At 30.7% G+C, this 23855-nt stretch overlaps 1 protein-coding gene across 12 annotated transcripts in view; it reads left to right on the top strand.

The window, feature by feature from the left end:
- Window positions 1–6854: 6854 nt before the first annotated feature.
- The window catches only part of LOC107452250 (histone-lysine N-methyltransferase 2C), a 164250-nt gene continuing 147249 nt past the window's right edge, over window positions 6855–23855 (top strand). For 8 of the 12 annotated variants that reach the window (XM_087150867.1, XM_043052938.3, XM_043052935.3 and 5 more), the window contains exons 1-7: window positions 6863–7075; window positions 8000–8080; window positions 10304–10720; window positions 16550–16600; window positions 18516–18643; window positions 20184–20244; window positions 22840–23049. In XM_087150867.1, coding sequence (XP_087006993.1) covers window positions 10323–10720; window positions 16550–16600; window positions 18516–18643; window positions 20184–20244; window positions 22840–23049 — 848 coding nt within the window. In that variant the 5' untranslated portion in view covers window positions 6863–7075; window positions 8000–8080; window positions 10304–10322. Of the gene's footprint in view, window positions 7076–7999; window positions 8081–10303; window positions 10721–16549; window positions 16601–18515; window positions 18644–20183; window positions 20245–22839; window positions 23050–23855 lie in introns of all 12 variants that reach the window. The other 4 variants (XM_071187064.2, XM_071187070.2, XM_071187069.2 and 1 more) reach the window with 4 other exon arrangements.

Genomic DNA, 23855 nt, shown 5'->3' with positions numbered 1-23855 from the left:
CGTTATTTGTTCTTTCCTTTCTCACCTTTTTTTTATTTTTATTTTTAATGTTTTTTTTTCTTCCTTTTTACTAATAACCACCTTGTTGCCTGCAATGCTGTCGTCTGGGGAAGACACTTGAATGTGCAATGGGCGTTGTAGGATGATGATGTCCCACCTCGTTGGAGGTAGGGAGGCCCAGTAACACTTTCAAAGTATCAGGCAGTACGAAACTCTCTTCTGTTATTATTTAAGCTTTAACGTTTCCTCATATTTTTTAAATATTTTTTTTCTAATATGTAACTGATACGTTATTTGTTCTTTCCTTTCTCACCTTTTTTTAATCTTTATTTTTAATGTTTTTTTTCTTCCTTTTTACTAATAACCACCTTGTGGCCTGCAATGCTGTCGTCTGGGGAAGACACTTGAATGTGCAATGGGCGTTGTAGGATGATGATGTCCCACCTCGTTGGAGGTAGGGAGGCCCAGTAACACTTTCAAAGTATCAGGCAGTACAAAACTCTCTTCTGTTATTATTTAAGCTCTAACGTTTCCTCATATTTTTTAAATATTTTTTTCTAATATGTAACTGATACGTTATTTGTTCTTTCCTTTCTCACCTTTTTTTAATCTTTATTTTTAATGTTTTTTTTTCTTCCTTTTTACTAGTAACCACCTCGTTGGCTGCAATGCTGTCGTCTGGGGAAGACACTTGAATGTGCAATGGGCGTTGTAGGATGATGATGTCCCACCTCGTTGGAGGTAGGGAGGCCCAGTAACACTTTCAAAGTATCAGGCAGTACAAAACTCTCTTCTGTTATTATTTAAGCTCTAACGTTTCCTCATATTTTTTAAATATTTTTTTTCTAATATGTAACTGATACGTTATTTGTTCTTTCCTTTCTCACCTTTTTTTTATTTTTATTTTTAATGTTTTTTTTTCTTCCTTTTTACTAATAACCACCTCGTTGGCTGCAATGCTGTCGTCTGGGGAAGACACTTGAATGTGCAATGGGCGTTGTAGGATGATTATGTCCCACCTCGTTGGAGGTAGGGAGGCCCACTTACACTTTCAAAGTATCAGGCAGTACGAAACTCTCTTCTGTTATTATTTAAGCTCTAACGTTTCCTCATATTTTTTAAATATTTTTTTTCTAATATGTAACTGATACGTTATTTGTTCTTTCCTTTCTCACCTTTTTTTTATTTTTATTTTTAATGTTTTTTTTTCTTCCTTTTTACTAATAACCACATTGTTGCCTGGAATGCTGTTGTCTGGGGAAGACACTAGAATGTGCAATGGGCGTTGTAGGATGATGATGTCCCACCTCGTTGTAGGTAGGGAGGCACAGTAACACTTTCAAAGTATCAGGCAGTACAAAACTTTCTTCTGTTATTATTTAAGCTAGGGGTCCCCAACCCTATGCCTGCGGGCACCATGACGCCCGTCGCTCGGTCTAGGTGCACCCGCTGCTTGTGCCCAATGATAAAATATTTCAGTTTTCGGTTTTCCCATAAAATGCTATGCAAATACAAACATAAGTACGATAGCTCAATAAAGACAAAGTACTTGATAGATTTCTACATTTAACTATCTTTCTGCCAAAATCAAATATTTTCAGAACTAAGAGATCCTCTTTGGCTGGCAGATTTATCTTTCCTAACGGACATGATTGAAAAACTAAATAATTTAAACTTGGAGATGCATGGAAAGGGCAGACATATAGCAACAATGATAGGGGCTATAAACTCGTTCAGAGCTAAGCTAGTTTTGTGTACATCACATTTGAAAATGAAGTCTCCCTGAGCATTTGCCAAACATGAAAAAAATGATAGGTGGAAGTGAAATTGACTTATCAACATTTGTCATAAACCTCCAATTGGGTATAATATAAAAAAAACACAACTACTTCCACTTAGTAGGAATAACATTTACCATGACGTAATGCTAAATTCTATGCCACTATCCACATAAATCAATTATTAATCAAAAATCGAATATCAATTACTTTTCTTTATAATGCAATAAAATCTGGCGAGCAGCTATTTAAACGATCAAACACTTCGTTTGTTTATTTGTGGCTTGAAGTTAGGCTCGCAGAAAATGCCGTTTGTGGGTTAAATTTAGTAGGAATAACACAACCTGTGACGTAGGCTATAGTATACCCAATTGCTTCAAGATCAATTTGAAAAGCGCTTTCAACAATTTAATATCATCGAGCTTTAGATCACCTTTTTTGTAAATCCTTTTACCAACCAAATAAACGTAACCGTAATAACAACATACATTTCAGAATTTCTACAAGTAAGGCGAGTTGAAGTGGAGATAGAAATTTTGGATCTTCAGAATGACATTATCCTCAAAACTATCATATCAGATAAGAAATTCTGGATATAGTTGACAGAAATAAACTCCATTCTTAAAAAGAGCAGCATGTAAAATAAAGTCGTTTTTTCGTTCGTTATACTTGTGTGAATCATGGCTTTCGACAATAAATATCATAAAATAAAAATATAGATCCCGACTTACAGATGAAGACCTTGACGACACTGCTTGCGAGCAGGTATTTCATCATATTCTCCCAATTATGAAGCGCTGGCCAGTGAGATGCAATGCCAAGGTATTTATATTTTATTTACAGTATTTTATATATTTTATAAATAATTTTTATACTTCGCATGTTTTGAAAGCATTTTAGTAATCATTTATTTCACACAAGAATATTAATACTAATTTATATTCCTATGTTAAGTTAATTTTTAAAATTTTACTTTTTGTGCATGGTATGTAGTGTTTATTATTACCTATGCCTATTAACTATAAATTTATCTTGAATAAATAAATGGTGCCCACCATTCGACCAATATTCTGGTATTTGCTCTTAGGTACAAAAAGGTTGGGAACCCCTGATAAGTTCTAACCTTTCCTCATTTTTTTGATGAATTTTTGTTCTTATTTAGGAAACTATTTTCCTAGTTTTTCGCTACTATTTTCATGCTTTAGGCTACTAAAAGCAACTATTTTGTTCATTTTTTTTCTGTGGCAACCCTGACGGGGTTGTCCCAGGCGACTAAAATGCAACTATTTTCGGCATGAGGAGACTATGGCTACTTTTCTTTGCCTGAAAAGGCTAAAAAAAGCGACTATTTTCAAGAAAAGGAGACTATTGAGAGACTTTTCTGTATTCCTAGCGCTGTTTTTCTTCATTTTTTTTTTTTTTTTTTTTTTTTTTTTTTTTTTTTTTTTTTTTTTTGATAAGCCTAAATTGGTGGAAAATCTGCACCCCACAAGAGAGTTTCTGAACTTTTTTTTCTTAATAAATGTTGAAAATTTTGGATTGCAAATTTGAGTCTTCACTTTTTAATTCGTTCAATCTGCACAGACTCCATTGTAAGTCTACTTCATTTCTCGATCGCCTTTTCAATGATTATTGCTACGAAATTCCGCATGATTTAAATAAAATAAAAAATTTAATGCACGATGCGTGAATTTCGAATTTGAGTAATCACTTTTCATATACATACATACATATATATATATATATATATATATATATATATATATATATATATATATATATATATATATATATATATATATATATATATATATATATATATATATATATATATATATATATATATATATATATATATAATATTTTCGTTTATATAAAAATTATCATATTTCCCTCCAACTTGACTGAATAGATCATGGTATATGACAATTAAGTCATTAACAAAATTTTAGACATATTTTTGAGGAACTTTTGTTCTTAATTAGTCAACTATTTGCCTAGTTTTTGACTACTATTTTATCATGTTTTAGGTTACTGAAAGCAACTATTTTGTTAATTTTTTCTGTGGCAACTCTACTATTGCTACTCAGTCAGTCTCTGTCACGCACAACGTCGATCTATATACAGTCGTCGATCTATATACAGTCGTCGATCTATATACAGTTCTCACGATCAGCACTCAAAAGTACGGTGATCTTAATACAGCTCTCCCGGCTTCTCACAAACACAGCACCGAATCAACTAGTGGTATCCCGTTCATCGAATTCTGTCACAGATAAAATTCTTCTTACATTGTAGTGTGTCTACCACTTCAAAAATATAATTCCAATCCACTGGTATATAAGACATTTTAACTCGATTCTGTGGTAAGGTACCTTTAGATAGATGAAGGTTGGCATCTTTTCCCACATGCATGATGCATCAAAACTTTACTCGTAGCCCGAAAATTATCGCTGGTAAAATCTCCTTTAATTTATTTCTCCGATGTTGTCAGGTATGTATTTCTAAAGTTCCCGTTTAGTTTACATATATAAACAGTCTTATTCCATCAAATGGCTAAGATCGGGTGCGTGTGTAAACTCTGGGAGAACTAGAGTGGTAACTTTGACTTTTGCTAGGATAATATAAAAACATGCATAAAACAAAAATTCATTTATGTGTTGTAAACTAAACAATGAATATCTTCATTAGATTTGACAGTTTCTGGGCCGATCTCCGACAGGCCTTCGAATATTAATAACATGTCTGATCACACTAATGCACACTTTTATAAACAATTGTTTAATATTCAACTTGATGCCCTTGAATCTTTGTAAATCCAATATATCTAGATTCACAAATTAATGCATGGAGCGTAGCGTTTTTAAAAAGTCCTTAAAGGTGCTTTCGATTTTCGTTTTTTAAAAGCCTTTGAAGCTGCTTTTTTCATAGGGTGTTTTTAAAAAGTGCTTAATTTTCTCTTTTCGACAAGGGAATGTTGTAGCGCGTGTAAAGGTATGTAAAAGCAAGTAGTAGGTGTCGTAAGTATGTAAAAGCGTGCTTTTCACGTTGTTCTTTTCAACATTTTCACAATTCATTCAACCACAATCTATCTACCGTTAATCGCTATGGCGCTTTCATAGCGTATGAATGCGCCAATCATTTCACAGATTTGATGAAATACTTGTGAGTCCGCATGTGCGTCTACTACGCTGGGTTCGGTGAGATTCTTGCACTCTCGTGTGCAACTCTGCTGCATTTTGCAATATATTCTCAATTTCAGGCTTTTTAATCTTGAAACGTCGCTAAATCTTTCTGCTGTTTGTTTTGTGCTTTGGCAAACAGTGTTTCAAACAAGCACAAAGCTACGACAAAGCATTTCAAGATTAAACTACGTTGCTTTCTTGTTGATACGAATATTTTTTTCTCGAATACCAAAAGTGATTCTAACTTTACTTTTATTTTGCGATTGATGGAGATCGAAAGATTTGTTATTAATTTAACCGGAATGCTCAAAGAATATAGGGCAATCAAATCAAATGTCAATCAAAATAAAACTACAATTTTGAAAATTAATGCTTAACACATAAATGACATATTCTTAAAAAATAACAAACTAGAGGAGGTAAACAGTTTTACGTATTTTGAAAGCATAATTAACAACAATGGAAAAACTTATGAAGATATATTAAATAGACAAAATAAAACCGGCAGCAGTTTCGCTATTCTTAATGAGTTCTGGAAAAACACCCACATAATAAATTCAACAAAAATTAGAATTTTCAATACTAATGTTAAATCTGTACTTTATATACTATACTTTATATCATTCAGATATATACTTTATATTCAGGGGCGGATTAAGCGTACTCGGGGCCCTAGACCATTCAAATTTTTGGGGCCCTTAGATTAAATTTTTTTCTCGTATATTTTTTATTTATTAAAATATAAAAGTGTTTATTTATCTTTTCATTTAAGAAAGCATATTTAAAATAAATAATAAATTAAATTTTACTTTATTTTATTAAATTAGAACTAAAAAATTATAACATTTTGAAAAATTATTTTTTTTTTCTTAGTTTTTTAAAATTTATTTTCACAAAAATCCATTTTACGGGGGCCCCTAATCAATGGGGGCCCCTAATGGGTAACCCGGCCCTGTTTATATTCAGTCAACCATCCATATAGAAATTATAACTCATCCAAAGCTTGAGTTTTATCTGTTAAAATAATTTTTTAAATAAATGCAAGAAGACACAGTCAAATTAAAGGGGCCGTTTTTACTGCACGAGAATCGTGCACTCTCGATCACCATTGAAAATCTGATTAAGGGGCATTCACACTGGAAGCGGTGAGCTTTTCGTTGGTGAGTTTTTCGTCGATAAATAGTATATTTCCCTTATAAGACTTGCTCGCATTTCTGAATTCGCACTGTTGAATATTTCGTATAGAGTACGAATGCTCTTTAAGTTAATACTTCAGTAATTCAGTTAATAGTTCATTTAAGTTACTATATATAGTTCATTTAAGTTCTAAAGAGGTTTGTGATTCATATTGAGCAAAAATGGCTGGGTTAATTAGAACATAATAAGTGAAATATTGGCGATCGAAATGGGTTATAGAAAACGGAACTCTCTCTCTATGGCACTCAGGCTTTGGTACACAGGCTTTTATGATCAGCGTGTGAAGAATAGATCATAAGAGAAGAATAGAGCAGATCACCGAAGTCAAGCATCACTGGCTACGGTCAGTGTGCGGGTGGGTGACCACTTGGATCAGTCTGCATAGGGACCGAGGGTGTGCGGTATTGGTCCTCGTTAAACTGTGCTACCGTAAAGTGCTCGACTTCGCGCGCAGGTCGTCGGGCTACCGAAGCGGGGGTGCCATCCCTTCCGCAGAGGATCAAAATTGAGATGGCATGTCTTCGGATCATCCTCCGAGATGTTTCCCAGACCGTCGCCAATAGCCCATTGTGCAGCTCTAGTGCGACGTAAAGTAACAACAACAACAGCATCTCGAATTCATAGCAGAAATTGTTTGCATGCAGTGAGAATGGCTCTTAATGCTAATTTATGAAAAAAGTTTTAAACTTCAAACATCTCAACACAGGCATAAATACATAAATAAAAAAATATCTGTGCGTCCAGTGTTTTGATCGTACTAATTATTAATTTTATATTAGAAAACTTTTAATTGGTTCTAGTTTTGAATTTTAATGAATTACCATTTTACTGTGAAATAAAATTTTATCATTAAGAAAACTGTTAGATTTTCACGAAGTTTTATTATAAGAAAATAAGTTTTTTAATCACTTCTTGGTTTGTTTATATTTGTATTTATATTATTTATTTTTCTTTGTATCAAATGTATAAGTATTTTATTTAAGCAAAAAAATCAATTACTTTTAATGAAAGCAAAGCACTCACTAGTAGTTCAATGAATAATTCAATTGTTAAAATTCGATATATATCTAATTCTGTTATTCAAGATGACGAATTGTAATTGATAGGTACTACTAAGCAGTGTTTTTAACATCATAGCAGCTCCATGCAGTTTATTTAAATTTGTAATATTTTTTCGAAACCAAAAGTTTATTTTATCAGCGAAGTTGAATTCTTAATAAAAGTTATTGTTTCTTAAAAGTAATAAAACATGGTCAATTACGTTAAAAACCGTTATAGAGTGTATAGCGAAAGGTACTAATATTTTTACTTTTGATAGTCGTAAGTGCAGATTAAATACTTCTGAATACGAAGTTACGTAATAATTTTTTTAAAAAGTTATAATAATAATTTTTTTCTTAAAAAATAATTAATGTTTTAAAAAAAATTTGCAAAATTTTATCACAAAAGTTTTTAGAATCATAAGCTAGAAAAATTTGTGAATATTGAAATCTAGTGTTTTTTCTTGTAGAAATTCAAAATATATATACTTTTCATATTAGGCACTAATATTTTAAGACTAGTTTTCTGTTGATATTCTTAAAGAAGTTGCTATAAAATGTTATTTCAAAATGACAGTGTATGATTATGTAAAAGCTCAAAGTCTGGTAAATCTTTGGTTTTACTAGTAAGTTGATGGCAAAGGCAAGGTGAAAAATCGTTTTAAAGCATAACTTTGGACTTTTAACATGCCACTTTAGTAAAAGCTAGATTTTATCAGTTTAACATTAGATTTATCAGACTACGGGTTTTTACCATAAAATATACATGTAATAATATTATACCATGCTTTCTTTTCAGCAGTGCTCTGATAGATATGAAAAATGTGTAAATTTAAGCATTCAAAACGTGTGTTTGCAGAAGGGTTAATTTAAATTAAAGGTATGATTCAAATCATATTGTAGTTCTTGAAGTTTTTTTTGATTATGAATTGGTTATGAATAGAATTATTCTAATTTTTGGATTTAGTTTGCTATAGTTTTATATGTATCATGTTTCAGATCTTAGATATTTGATAATTTTAAGTAAATTAAACTTAGTTTCGTTTGCCTAAAACTTCATATTTTGTTGTATATATATATATATATTTTTTTTACATATAAATTAACTTCTTTTTATTTAAAATATCAAAGACTTGAAATATTCATTTTTAGCAATTTTGTAATTTTATTGGTACACTTCCTTAAAATTTCAAATGTTGTTCTTCAGATCAAATAGCCAAATGTGTTTTGTTTATTTTCAATGCATACTTTGCACTGCTATTATAACATATTATTTACATTGTAATAGTAAATAATTTACTTTAGGTGATTAATACATTCAGTATTTCCTCATCACATAGTAGTTCAATTGCAAATGTTAGATAGTTGACTTCTTTAATGTTTTTGAATGTGTATTATATTGAATGGAAAAATCTTACAACATTAGGCAATTTAGAACATTAGGCAAGAATTGTACTAAAGATGTACAGTTTTGTTATTTAGCATAGATTAACATAATACAATTCAATATTTCTTCACAGGAAAGTTACTTTTGAATTATTATGAATGTGTATTATCAATGCTAAGTATCATGTAAGCTACTAAGAACTTAGTACAAATACTTACTACTAAGTACAAATACTAAGTAAAGTTTAAATATATGAGTATAAAAATATTTGATATGAATACCAAGCAATATTTTTCTGAAAAACAGTTGTGTAGTTTTGTATTTTGAGAACTACCTGAAATCGTTCTAAAGATACACAATTATGTTATTCTGTTATTCAATTTGTTATAGTGTATTTTAAAAGGTATACTTTAAGATCACCTTTCATATTATTTGTTTGAAAACAAAGTGGCTTTGAGGAATGCTTAAATTTTTTTTATTAAAGATTGCTTATGTTATTTTCAGAGCAGTTAACTATTGATTTTATTAATCTGAGTGTTTTTTGGACAATGGTATTTCTCATAATTTTCCTCTATCAAGAATATTAACTTTTGAAATATGAATATAAAAATGTATAATATAAATACAATATTACAAACAATATTAAACCTTAGTATGAAATATTGTTTTGCAAAGCATGTTTGAGATTTTGTACTTTGAGAACTAACTGTCCGGAATTGTGTTAACGATGTACAATTATGTTATTTAACTTTCATATAGTGTATTTTAAGAGGTATACTTTAAAACAACCTACCACATTATTTATGTACTAATAAATCTGGAAACAAAGTGGCTTTGAGGAATGGTAAATTTTTTTATTAAAGATTGCTTAAGTTATTTTTAGAGCAGTTAACTATTGGTTTTATTAACCTGAGTGCACATTTAATAATGGTACAGTACAGAACCTGTTATCCGGAAATCAGAAAACCGGAAAACCAAAAAACCAGAACGAAATTCGATAAATTTTCCCGCCATTTTTTAAAAAAAAATGCTATTTCCTCATAAGATTGTAAGATTTTTCTTTCTTTTTTGAAAGATGTTTACCTTACCATCATTTTGGAAATAATCATTAGTGTATTACTTCATAGTTTTCTATTCTTTTTAAGATTATTTCCAAATATTTTTTAGTTGGGTTTAACAATAAAAAAACGGCTAATTGTACCGATTCAGAAAACCGGAAAAATCAATTATCCGGAAAAGCGATGGTCCCGATCGTTCCGGATTATCGGTTCCCTACTGTATTTCATATTTTCCTTAATGCTAAATATCAAGAATAATGACTTAGAAAAATTATGAATATCAAAATATATAATATGAATACAATATTACAAACAATATTAAACCTTATTATGAAATATTGTTCTGCAAAATAGGTTTGAGATTTTGTATTTTGAGAGCTAATTACCTAGAATTGTGTTAACGATGAACAATTATATTACTTAATTTAGATATAGTTTATTTTAAGAGGTATACATTAAAACGACATATCACATTATTTATGGACTAATAAGTCTGGAAACAAAGTGGCTTGGAGGAATGGTACATTTTTTTGTTAAAGATTGTCTAAGTTATTTTTAGAGCAGTTAACTATTGGTTTTATTTATCTGAACTCGCATTTAATTAGCATATTTCACATTATTTATCCTTTATATATATGTTAACTGATTTTCATTACAGTGTATAAGATGTAAATAAAATGGCTAATGAGCCTTCTGGAAACACTACCAGACTAGAAATTGAACTGCCAGCAGCGGAAGATGATGACGAAGGAGAAAAAACTACTATTTCATATAACCATCAGCTAGCGATAAGCCTGGGCCATGCTTCGAGTGCGGACGACTCGCAAAATGTACCTGAAGTGCCCCCCGTCTCTGAATCCGCAATTTCCTTGCCGTCACAGTCACCGAGTACAGATGCTGCTCCTGCTTTTAATGCTTTACCTGAAACACCGTCTGAAGGTGGGGAGGCTGCGTCCTTTCACTTTGAAAAAGTTGGAAATACGGCGATCGTTAAAAGAACGAGGGGAAGGCCCAGAAAAGATTTCCAGCGTCCCCCCAAACATCATCTCAGCCCATCATCTGTCACTGCTAAAGTGTAAGTTGAGATGGAGCGTAGATAAATGATAAGGCTAATGCCCCCATAATGTTAAGAACTACTTCTTAACATAAGAATTTTTTATAACAAATAGAATAAGAATTTTTAGATTCTTAACATTATTAAACATTAACATTATTGGAGAACCCTGTGGCAGAATTTTTTCGGGCTTTCTGCAACATGCCTCTCTAATACTAATAAATACTGCAAGATATTTTTTAAAAATAACAATTATACATGTTACTAAATAGTTTGAAGTAACAAAGCGTTAATTTAATTATAAAAAAAAAAAACTTTTCGATTAAAATAAAGTATAGGTTTTTAATTGAATATGTAATACATGGTGCATAGTGTTTTTAAAAAGGGCTTATTTTCGTTATTTAAAAGCCCATAAAGGTGCTTTTTTCATTGGATGTTTTTTAAAAGTGCTAAATTTTCCCTGTTCAAAAATGAGATTTTTTTCGTTACCATGTCGATTTTCTCCAAAAGCGTGCTTTTCACATGACAGGGTGCGTAGCGTTTGTAAAAAGTACTTAAAGGTGCTTTTTTGGGGATTTCATTTTTAAAAGCTTTTAAAGGTGCTTTTTTTAGCTGGCGTTTTGAAAAAGTGCGAAAAATGAGAAGTTTGCTACGTAATAATTCGCGCAGACTTCATGTCATACCCACGTTATGACTTGCGCATGCGCGCACACTTGAAACCGAAACCCGAGTGCTCCAATTCGGATAGAGAATATCAGATCCTTATGAAATGTTTTTCTTTTTAATTTATTTTAATTTTGTTCTTGTTTATTTTATTTTACTTCTAACACTTTTTTTTTGACGTAGGGGGTAAGGGTACTTTTGCTCTGAGTTCAGGGTCAAGTTGAATTCACTCGGTGATGTGGGAAAGTACTGATTGTTTTGATTTACGCCCGTTTCTTTTTGGGTTTTTTTTTTTAGCGCTAAAACTGTTTATAAAAAGTTTTTGTTTTTCAGTAATATCATTGATTGGATATGAATTTTTTGAGTGCTTGAAAATTTTTGTAAAGTGCTTATTTTTGATTCAAAGATTTGGCTACGCACCCTGCATGATCGTGTAAAGTCTTTGAAAATTATTTTGCATTTTGTTTATGTATATAGTGCTTAAAAAATTTTTTGAGTGCTTAAAAAGTACTTAAAAGGTGCTTATTTTTTGTTGAAAGATTTGGCTATGCACCCTGTAATTTAATGGCCAATATTCTTGCATTTTGTAGGGGAAAAACACACTGATAATTTCCTTTTTTGCATTTTGTAAATCGTCATCACAATTAAAAAAAAAAGAGAAGAAAATTGTGAAATCCATAGCAGTAACTACAGAAAAAAAGATCGCAGGCAAAAACATATGAATCGGACTCTTCAAAAAGGGGTTGCTAAATGCGTGTTTTCTTTTAAAGATTTTGTTGTTGTAATAAATAATATCAAATTAAAAATATAGGATTTTAAAAACAATTTGGAAATCAATCGTAATATCGATATCAAACAATAGAATGAAAATTTCTGCAGAAAAGAATACCGAAATTTTTCCTTTACAAAGGAGAAATCTTTCTGCATGAACTTGGTAGCGCTCTGCGACAGTGTTGCCGCGATTCTGCCACAGGGTTCAAAAATAAACAATTTTAAATTTTATAAAAGTAAGATTTTTTTTTTCATAGAAGAGGATCTTGTTTTTTTTTTTTTTCCTTTTAAAAAAATCTTATTTAAAGCTTAAGTTATTGTTTAACATTTCTTCTTTTACGAAAATATACAGTATGTTAATAATTAGGGAGAAATAATCTTACAGTCAAACCTCATGATCTCAAATTTGTGGACAGTGAGAGCAATCATTTGAGTTGTCAGAAATCATTCATTCACAAGATTAGGTAAAACATATATATTTTCTCTGTTATCTTAGGCAGGTACACCAAAAAAAACAACAAATTTGGATGAATATTTTTTCGTTTTTACCGATTACCTATCTAATAATATTAGAAAACTGGTTTACTTTGCAGAAAAGAATGTCTGTTATAATTTCATGAACACAACAACCAGAAAGTTAAAAAGGTCAGTAAAATGTGGACAAAACTGAAGAATTGTGATATAATTTGACTCAGTTTTAGTGCTGCGTGCATCAAATTTACAATAGTTAATCACGAATGTAAGTGTTTCGATTTTCCAATGAAAGTTTTGAAACAGGAATTAGTTTTTTCCTGGCATGTTTGTAGTGTCAATCTCTGTTTGAAAACATAAATAAGAAGTAAACAAGCTTCCTCTCTGTCTTCTAAACGTGAGATTTGATTCATCGTAATGCTGAATTAACTTTACTCTTTTTTTTAATTTTCATGACTGATTGTTTTTATGGTGTATTTTTTTTAATATACCTGCTATGATCTACATTTTTTCTTCTGACATTTGATTTATTTTTATGTGCTTTCTCTTTTTTTATACAATCTCATGCCTGCAATACACAGACAATACTTGTACTCAACTACTATACAGTTGCAAAATAGGCTTATGCAAAGTTAATTCTCTCTGGAAAAAAAAAAAGTTTTACTTGCTTTGATGAAAGTAAGATAGCTGGAGATTTTTTTTCTTCTGTATCTTATGATTGCTATGTCTCAAAGCAATGTATTTTTTGTCGCTTGTCATATTGAGTTGATTAAACTAATTTTTGACTTCCAAGAATGTTAAATAAATGTATTTTTGTGTTTGCTATTCTCTGCTATGTTTTTATCTAATATAGCAAAATATATATAGAAACAGTTGCAAAGTATGATCATGAAGCAACCATTTTTCTCTGATAAAAATTGGTTTTGTCATTAGTTTTCTGAAGGAAATGATTAGTGAAAATGTTGCAATTCTAAGTTGATTTATGTTATGTTTTCAATGTAAAATTATTTCTTGTTTTTGTTTGTAATGTCAATCGAGTTGACTGGATTTGTTTTATTTTTCAAGAATGCAGAGATGATTGTACTTTGGAAAAAATCCGGATTTTTCGCTAACCGTGATCTGAAAGTTTCTTAAAATCCAAGGTCCAGAAGTTTCAATAAATCATCGATCACATTTGTGTGTAAAAATTCTTGTATTATTTTATTTGAGAGTATTAGAACTAGAATTTATACTTGGCATTTCTTTCATTTATAAGTATTTTTTTGTTGTAGAATAATAAATGTGATTAGAGAAAGAACGGAATTTATACGTAATTATTCATTTAAATTATGCTGTGCATAATTTATTTAGAATTTCATGTTGTGAAAATACCAATGATTTAAATTTATAAAGGCATTAATTTTTTGAAATGCGTCATTAATCATTTTACTCGAGAAAATTTCAGGATTTTTGAGTTGGGCTAACAATTACCCCTGAGAATGTTTAATAAATGTATTTTTAATTTGATTATTTTTTGCTGTGTTTTTATCTAGCATAGTAAACTAAGATTTTGAAATTTCAACAGTTGATTATATTTTCATACTCTGAAATTCTTGATTTCATCTTCCGCATCTCTTGATCCAGAAGTCTTAACTTGTAGGCAAGATATTGTGTTCTTATTGAACATGATAGATACTTTAACAATGCCAATAGTCTACTGAACAGTATTGATACTCCAACTTCGATAAAAAGAAACATTTTCTGTTGATACAAAATCTCAATGAAAAAACTTTCTGTGAGCAATTTATTGATACTTGTATTTTCAACACTTTCTTTCAGGGATGAGATTATTCCTCGGATTCGCGGATTTCCGCTTTTTTTCAGATTTTTCCATTTTTCCCGCTAATTTCCGCTGAAATTTTTTTTTGCACAAGTTAAAATATTTTATGAGGAATTTAATTTTCCGCGGAGGGAAATTATTGAAGTCCTTTTTCCTCCCTCTGAAGTTTCTCTAAAAATCATTTCCTAGGGATAAAACTGGTTGACCTTTATATAGGGATGAGATTTTTTTTTGTCTCTCGAATTTCAGCCTTTTTATCAAAAACTCAGATTCTCTAAAAGTTCGGTTTTTTCTAATAAATATCCCGTTTTTTTTAAAATTCAGTCATTGAAGTAAAATAATTATATTTATTTGCGATTTTCCAAGATAAACAGAAAATTCAATCTGCGCCATAGCTGCTAACCCTTCCGCATTTTTACTTATTTTAGCTCTTTTCTCCGATTTCACGCACAGAAAATAAGATTTTCCGTATTTTTTATCCGTCGGCTGCATAGCTCGTATATTCGTAATTCAGACGTCGCTGCTTCTTGTATTCTGGCGTGAAAACAAACAAAAAAAGAGGAAAAAAATAGAGGTGGATTTGCGGTGAAAATATTTATTTGCTCATTCAATTAATCTTGTAAATTTTTATTTATTATGTCTAAACAAAAACAATACAAACAAGCCTTTTAGAAATCACAAGTTCAGACTCTGCAAATATCTTGATTTTTATTCACGCGATTTTAATATGAATAATCGATTTTCGTATTTACCTTATTTAAAAGTTGCGCATTGCTATTCTTATTTACGCTATTTCAATATCGTATATTATTATTCTTATTTACGACATTTAAAAATCCAATATCGTGTTTTGTATTTATGCATTTTTAAAATCTCGATTTTATTATCAAATCTCGATTTTCGTATTTACCTGATTTAAAAGTTGAACGTTGCGATTCTTATTCAGGCGATTTAAATATTGTACAGTGCGATTCTTACTTACGAGATTTAAAAAATCAATATCGCGATTTGTATTTACGAGCTTTTAAAGCCCTATGTAGCAATTCGTATTCACGCGAGCTTAAAATCCAATATCGTGATTCGCTTTTGTGGTTGTAATATCGCGCGATTTAAAAATTATGCATCGTGATCAAAAAATTAAAAAATCATGATTTGTATTTTCGCATTTTTTAAATTCGATGTAGAATTTCATATTTACGTGATTTAAAAGTCTCATATCGGGATTTATGTTCACATGGTTTACAAGTTTAAAAATCCCACTTTTTTTGACACATTTTTGTTATATATATATATATATATATAAAAATAAATATTTTGGGATTTCCTCTTTTTTACTTTCTGACTACTCTCATCCCTGTTCTTTGCCGCCTAATTTTGACCTTGTTTAATCTTATACATAGCTATATTTTTTATAACGAGTAACACCAAAAAAGTTTCTGTATACAGTCTTTGTGTATATTATGCATATCTGTTGATACTTTAAACAGTATTTCAAATTTATTTTTCTTGAAAGGCAAGAAACAAAGGTGTATGAAAAAGAAAGTAAAAAAAAAAATTATTAATAAAATAATGTGATTCCTTCTTGATTGATAACTACTGAATGTTAATAAATGAACGCAAATAGTTAAATCAAATCCATATTGAGTAAATAAAAGCCAAATAAGTGAAATTTGTTTGACAAAGTAAGAATTTTGTTTCCCTGACGTAACAAAATTATGTTAGATGTTGAGATTCCATGTATCAAGGTTGACTGTATTAAAGTTATTTTACGTGAATGTATTTATCAAGCCCATTGTGTAGCTCTAGTGGGACACAAATAAAATACCTTTCTACCTACTTCCTTAAATATTAAGTTATTTTTGTCGCTTATTCTGAAAACAAACCTGTTAAGAACATTATTGTAAATTTTCTAACAATTATGAAACTGACCTGATTAAGAGCTCACCTTAGGATTGTTAGACTATATTTTTGTGTTAATGACATTTATTCAGTTGGAATCATAATTCTATCAATTCCTATTTGACTTAGTTTGTTCTCACTAAAAAAATTCCAATATTGACATTGGCTGTTTTTGTTATAATCTAATTTTAGTGTTTTGTTCCTTATTGTTTTTTCTCTTTATTTAGAATGAGAGGGCGTGGAAGACCTAGAAGAGATGACATTTTGCACCATAAAATGTAAGACAAATTAACTGAAAATTTTTTCATCAATATAAATAGCTAATGAAGTATAAGGATTTACTCTAAAATGTGTTTTGTTAGTTTGATTGTTTTAATAAAATTTTGATTATATTTTAAAAGTGTCTATAATTATGATTTGGAGATTTTCTATGACCTTTTACATAAAATGTTGAAAGAAAATAAATAGTTTTATTTCTTTGAGAAATTCATTCTTTTTTTTTGCTTTATAGTTTTCATTTATTTAGAAATGATATATTAGTTAGCTTGGAAATTCCTAATATTATTTCAACTAAATTGCTATTATAAATTGTTTAACATTAGATTGATGGCTGAAGCCATATTAGCCCTTCTATCTTTTCATTGCTCCGTAATTCAAAAAATGAAGTATTGAAAGTATTTAATAATTCTGATTTTTCATAATTTGATCTAATTTATTATCTTATATTATATATTTGCCTTAGGGCAGAAAATTTACAAATAGTGAATGGCGTATACTTGAGTCATAAAGTGAAAGACAAAGACATTTATACTACTGAATATAATATATATATGTGTGTTACATTCCCTTCACGAAATGGTCCTGTAAGGCTAACATGTGAAAGTCATCTATTTAATCTTTCATGCTTTAGCCTTATAGGAATATATATATGTATGGAACCTTATACCTAGAACGGCTCAAGGGACTAGGGTGGCCTCTAAAATATTTCGGTAGATACCTGAAAAAGCAAGTGTATTTTAACAGATCTTCTATTATTACTTACAGAGAAAAGAAAACTCAATTATCTAAGAAACTAATAGGTATAACTGAAAAGTCAGTGTTTCTCGATTAATCAAATATTTTTGTCAATCATTACTAAAGAATTTAACAAAAGAGTCTGTATGTATATTTGTTATTAAATTAATTATGATTATATTTTAAGTATTTGGATGTCTACTTGATCTACTCACAAACAATCTGGGAAGTTCCAAATTAACTCTTTCAGACCTTCTAGGCATACAACAATATTCAGTTGTACTAATGTTAAAACAATTAATTTAGTATGTGATATTTCTTTTTGTAAAATAACATATTTTTCACAATATGGTTTTTGCCATTGTAGAAGAAACTTGCCATCCTTAAAAAAATCAGTGAAAAAGAAAATAATTTGACTTAAACATTTCTCACGCTTTTTTTTCCTTCCTTTTTTCCGGATTGCACAAATAGATGACAGTTATCTTAGCTTGCCTGTTGAGAAATTCCTTGGAAAACAATTTTTTAAAGAAGCGAATTTTTTTAAAAATGTTTACAATGTGTTGATGACTGGGCTGAAAAAGACATAGAATTATCAGAAGTTTTAATGATGCAAAGAGAAGCAATATAAACAAACAAACAATTGTTTTAATTGAACAAAAACAATATTTATTGCTGGTATTTGAAATGAATCGAAATAACTCGAGAAAGTGAGACTGTTTTTTAAATTATTTTATTTCTAACACCCACCAGCTTTAACATTTCGTCAAATCAGGCATTTACAGGGCAGATTTTTTGGCCACTCTTTCAGGGGTACCCTATTAGTTGGGCCAACGTTGCTCCCACATTAAGGACAGATAGTACAGAGAATGAAAGAACATCCATGCTTTACCCAGGATTCGAGCCCAAAGCCTTTCTGATTTCAAGGCCAGTTCCCTGATCCCTACACAGCCTAGTCTGTAAAAGTGCAGCAATAAAGATTTTCAAATTTGCTTTTTCTAGAAATCATTTTTCTCTTCCCTTAACCATTTCTTACTAAATTGGTCTAAACAAGGAAACTTATATTGCAAACCACCTGCGTATCCAGATCTAATAATTCACTATTTTGTACAATGTTCAATATTAACTTTATTTACTTACTACTATTTATTTGTTTTCTGAAAATATATTCTTTTCCAACAGCTTTCCTGGACGTCCAAGGTTTCGTGGAAGGAAGTTCCCCTCCTATATAATGAGTCTTCCAGCTGTACAAGTGCCTGGTGCACAGAGTAATCAAGATATTTATGAAAACATAGATACATTAAGGGCAGGTAATAAAAAGGACACGCATTTGTTTCTATATAATAAATATGAACGGCTTAGGACATCATAATGCCACATCTTTTAATAATTCTTTTGACAGAAGATTTTTGTGAATGATATTTGTGTGGGCAGTTAGATGTGCAGTTATCTGGAAACTAGTGGTTTATTACTCTGTTGCTCCCTTTTTGTAGTTTTTCTTTTTATATTTTATAACCGTCGTGGAACAGCTCACTCAATTTTTGGGTTTACGACTACTAATGTTCAACTCCGTAGCCTTGTAGTTTTGAACCCTATCTAAAAGACAAGGGAACTCCTGAATCAGGTATTGGGAGAAATTTGCCTTCATGGAGGACTTTTTGATGGAACCAACTCGCATTATCGTTACATGGTGAGGAAGACCACGAAAACCTCCCACGGTTAGCCGGATGTGGATTCGTATCGACCCGCCTTCGCTGGGATGTGAACCTGTTTCAATTCAGTGGAAGGCTAACACTATCCCCTGAGACATCGCGGCTCTCCCTTTTTGTATTGATGAAATATTTATTCAAATCTTTATTGTTTAAAAGAGCAGTTTATACCACGTATTACATTATAGTATTTAAGATTTAATCAGCAATTAAAATACCAATTTTGAATTAAAATAGTTAGAACAAAATATGAATGTAGTAATTGATTCTTAAGGTTTCGTATATTTGTAAAGTTAAATGTTGAATCTGTCTTTTTTTCTTATTTTTGTGATGTCAGTTATAAAACTAGCTGCTTTGTAAAATGAAATATAGTGGAACCTGTCTAAATTGACCACCCTTTGGACCAAGTCAAATGGTCACTATATAGAAGTGGTCACTTTATGAAGACTCTTTAAAAATGACTCTTTAAATAAAACTTATTGAAAATGGTCACCTTACTCAGGTGATCACTTTACCCTGGTGGTCACTTTTACAGGTTCCACTCCCTAGTTTAATAAGCAGTTGGCAATGTATTTTGAATTTGTTTTTGTTGTCAGAATTCAATTTTATAAAAGAAGTTATATATTTTTTCTTTTTTACAGTATTTATAAAAGTAATAAGATAAATTTTTTAACTTAAAATTATTAATGTTATGAATTTTGCATATTTTTATTTAATTCCAATAGCTTATAATTTTTTAAGCGTAATTTATATAGTTTTTATAATTTATATGTAAATATATATATATATATATATATATATATATATATATATATATATATATATATATAACATTTAACTTAAAAATCTATAAGTTACATTTTTTAAAATATATTAAAAATGTTGTAGTATTGAACATTCAATACTTCTTATCCATTAAATAATTAACTTAAAGAAGAAAAAAAAGAAAAGAAGATTGGTTTAATAATTTAATAAAATACCAAAAAAATAATAATAAAATACATATTTATTATTATTTTTTTTAAAGACTTCCTTACACCTGTACGTGTTTTACAGTTCAAATTGTTTTAAAATTCTGCGGTTTTGTTTAAATATAAATTTGCTATGTAAAATACCTTACCTATTGTTATGTCTTTTTTAGCATGTGATGGTCCTGAAAAGATGTTAATTTCTTCAGATGGTTTACCTGATAATGAGCTGAAGTAAGCATAATTTTCGATGTAATAATCTATTTTTTATGACTTTACAAGGGGTCTACTGATCTTGGTCACCATGGCACCTGGCACCCAATATTTTATATATTTTGTTCGGTTTTTAAGAATTACAAACTTACATATTTTCATTTAAAATACTTTTTAATTTAAATGAGCTTACTCTATACTCTAGGTTCAATCTTTCGGCCTGTTTGTTTTAATTGACAGCACCTATCAAAGAATGTTTATACTTTGCCTACTGTAAGAACTCCCCCTGCCACAAAATGTGAGGCTGTCTGTTGCCACAGAAACAAAAACAACGCATTTCAGGGAGGGTAACTTCTCTTCACTCTAGGGCTAGCACATTATACCGAAGAAAAATATTCCCTCTCTAGCCAATTCGGGCCAAAACCTGTGCTAAACAATGACTCCACACCCCTAGTGGAAATAGTTATACCTTGTTACCCTAGTCACCGACTAGAGTCCAGACAAATGGCTAGGGGAGGGCCGGGATAGCCTGGTCGGTAGGGCGCTGGGCCCATATCCAAGAGGTCGTGGGTTCGATCCTCGCCGGCCGAAGACTCCCCGTGTAGTAAATGGTGACTGATGCACGTTAAATCTGTCGAGTCTCAAAGTCCTCCATGTTCCCACAACAAATCAATACCTCTGGGGGTACTGATCCTGGAGTTTCCTTGTCTTCTGGATTGGTTCAAAATTACAAGGCTACGGAGTTGAACGTAAGTAGTCGTAAACCCATGAAATTGGGTCGGCTGTTCAACGACGGTTATAAAATAAAATAAAATGGCTAGGGGAGTTCTTACTTAATACAAACTATAAATACTGAAAAGCAGGTTTACACAAGTAGTTGTTCAAATGCCTGCAGAAATTGAGGAAATCTGTTGCCATGGTTTAGTCAGGGGTAGAAATTAAAAAAAAAAAATTGGTACTGACCAAATAACTAAAAGATATTTCTAGTTGGTATACATTTTCTTTGGTCAGTTTTAATGTTTCGAACAGTTAAAGAAGTGAATTTAATCAAAAATTACAATACGGGGAATGTGTAATATCTTAAAACATCAAATGACATCTTAGCACATTAATGTGACAAAAACACATACCAAAAAAAGGAAACTGAAAATCAAAAAACTGAAACAGCATACGGCCCCTTTGTATTAATTGCTGGTCCTGAGAACCAGTGTTAATTATTCAGGGTTCGTAGCTTTTTTAAAAAGTGCTTGAAGATGTTTATTTTTGATTTACATATTTTAAAAGCCCTTAAAGGTGCTTTTTTAATTCAGGGTTTGTAAAAAGTGCTTAATTTTCTATCTTTTTAAATGTAGAATTTTTCTTAGGTGTGTCGATTGTCATCATGAGTTACAAAAAAAGCTTACCTTGATTTGCGATATTTTTGCAAAACTAATTATTTTATCATGATTATGTAAAGTTTTTGAAAATGTTTTTGCATTTTGCTGATAAATTAAGAACTTTAAATGATATAAAAGTTTTTTTATTACTGCACATATCCTAATTATGTTTTTTTTTTTGGCAAGTGATCAAAAAGTATTTTTCAGTGCTTATTTTTTGTTAAAAAATCTGGCTATGAACCTTGTTATTTTATGGTGGTCTGAGTAAAAGTGATGTGGTCTCGGGGCAACGGAGTACCATAAATTTTAAGACCTGGTTTAGCTGCCGAGAAGGAAGAGCATAAGGTAAAGTGCATAGTCATTTCTAGATTAATGCCAATACCTGGATGAAAGTTGTTATAAATTTACCCTCTCTGTTCACTAAAGTTTTTTTTAATGTTAAGTACATAAAAAATTGTTTACAGAAAAAATGCGTCAGTGCCATCAGTACATGTAAGAATCACTGCAGTGGATTATTAGTAAAATATGTGCTAAAGATAAAATATTTTGTATTACAGTGCAGTATACTCTCGATATCTCAAAGTATCTTGAAAACCTTTTCATGTCAAAAAAATGTTTTCCCCTTGGCATGATGTATCTTCCTAATGTTAATGATGTCGAAGATTTTTTTTTACCTCAACACCTTGTTAGGTTGAATATTTTTCGAAATAAAATTTTTTTTTTCGTCAGAAAAATCACAATTTTTATATCTCTTACTATAAATCTCAATAATATTCGACCAATTTGATGAATTGAAGAAAAAGCTATTTATTGCTTCATTTCAATTTGATTTATTCTTCCCATTACTCTAATCACTAAGCTTATTAATTGTAAACCAATTCTTATCTATTTAATGCATAATTATTTTTGTCATTTTGCTGTATTTAGACTTACAGTCAGCTATCATTAGATACATAATTATTAATAGTTATTCTTGTTTCATGTCTTTACTTTAGAGAGAACTATTTACTAGTAGCTGTTTTTATATTTCAGCCTTTACTTTTTAGAGTACTATTTTAGAATGTATTTTTCTACTTTTTTTAGAACATATTTAGCTCTGAATTTATCTCAATTTGTTCAGCGTCCTTTGAACTTTGAGATATTCATATATGAAATTTTCATTGTTTTATTTTGGTACTATTTGCATTTTGCTTCTTCATGCTGTACTAAAAAAAGTGTTTGTTTTTAAAAATTATTTCAGAGTAAAGAAATTCTGTGCGTTCTGCAATTTATCAGAGTCCAGCGTATTGGGTCAAGGAAAATTTGCAGTCTTCAAACCTACACCAGACTTTGACAGCATTCAGGCTATGAACGAGAAATCTCTGACTATCGCAAAACCCGAAGTACCTGATGCTCCTCGTAATGAATTGAAAATTTTATTTAGGAAACAAAAATCAGTTGATTCTACAGGGTAAGCTAAAATGTTCCTTCTCTTATTTAGAACTGAATAGTTGAAATGTTTGACTCTAGATTTTCTGAGGACTTTTAACTCCAAGGTTTTCTTTATTATAATTTTCACTGAACCCAAAGATTAATTGAAGGTGTAGAAATGTTGTTGCTTATCCTCTTTATCTGACACATGTCAGATAAGCTCCAGGATGTCGCTGACCGTAAGAAAATCTGCAACATAAAGGGGATCTGTTGTAAAATCCACCTTAGAACATCATTTTCGTTTGCTTATTGTTTTAGTGTTTTAAATGCCTTTAAAGATGCTTTTTTCATGGGATGATTTTACAGGGTTCCCACGGTCCTTGAGAGTCCTTGAAAGTCCTTGAATTTTTTTTTGCTAAATTTAGGTCCTTGAAAGTGCTTGAAAAACGTCTTAGGTCCTTGAAAAACTTGATAGGTCCTTGAATTTGTTCAATACTGCCGGCGGCCCTTTTTTTAAAACACCTACGGATCTTTCTCGTTCTTTCTGTTTTGTTCCCGAGCTCTCTCACGTGGTTTTTAACGCCACCGTTTCTAACCGGGCCTAGCGTCTTGGTGTCTGCCAAGCGCGCGGAGCACAGCAGACAATCAATGCGTTCGGGGCGAGACTCCACTTCATCTTCTGTCGCATATGCTTAGATCTTCTTTTTTCTTATCGAAACTGGAATACTCTCGAATTTTGTAACAATATGTACCTTGTAGTTTTCAATAAATTTGCCGTTTTACCATCCGCACTTGTCCTTACGTTTGCGTCATTTCAAAACTTAATTGTAAAGCGTATTCGCAAAG

The sequence above is a fragment of the Parasteatoda tepidariorum genome, chromosome 9 (assembly GCF_982258835.1).
Source record: "Parasteatoda tepidariorum strain Cologne lab strain chromosome 9, Ptep-v5.0, whole genome shotgun sequence".
Taxonomy (NCBI): domain Eukaryota; kingdom Metazoa; phylum Arthropoda; class Arachnida; order Araneae; family Theridiidae; genus Parasteatoda; species Parasteatoda tepidariorum.
This window is presented reverse-complemented; position numbering and strand designations above follow the sequence as displayed.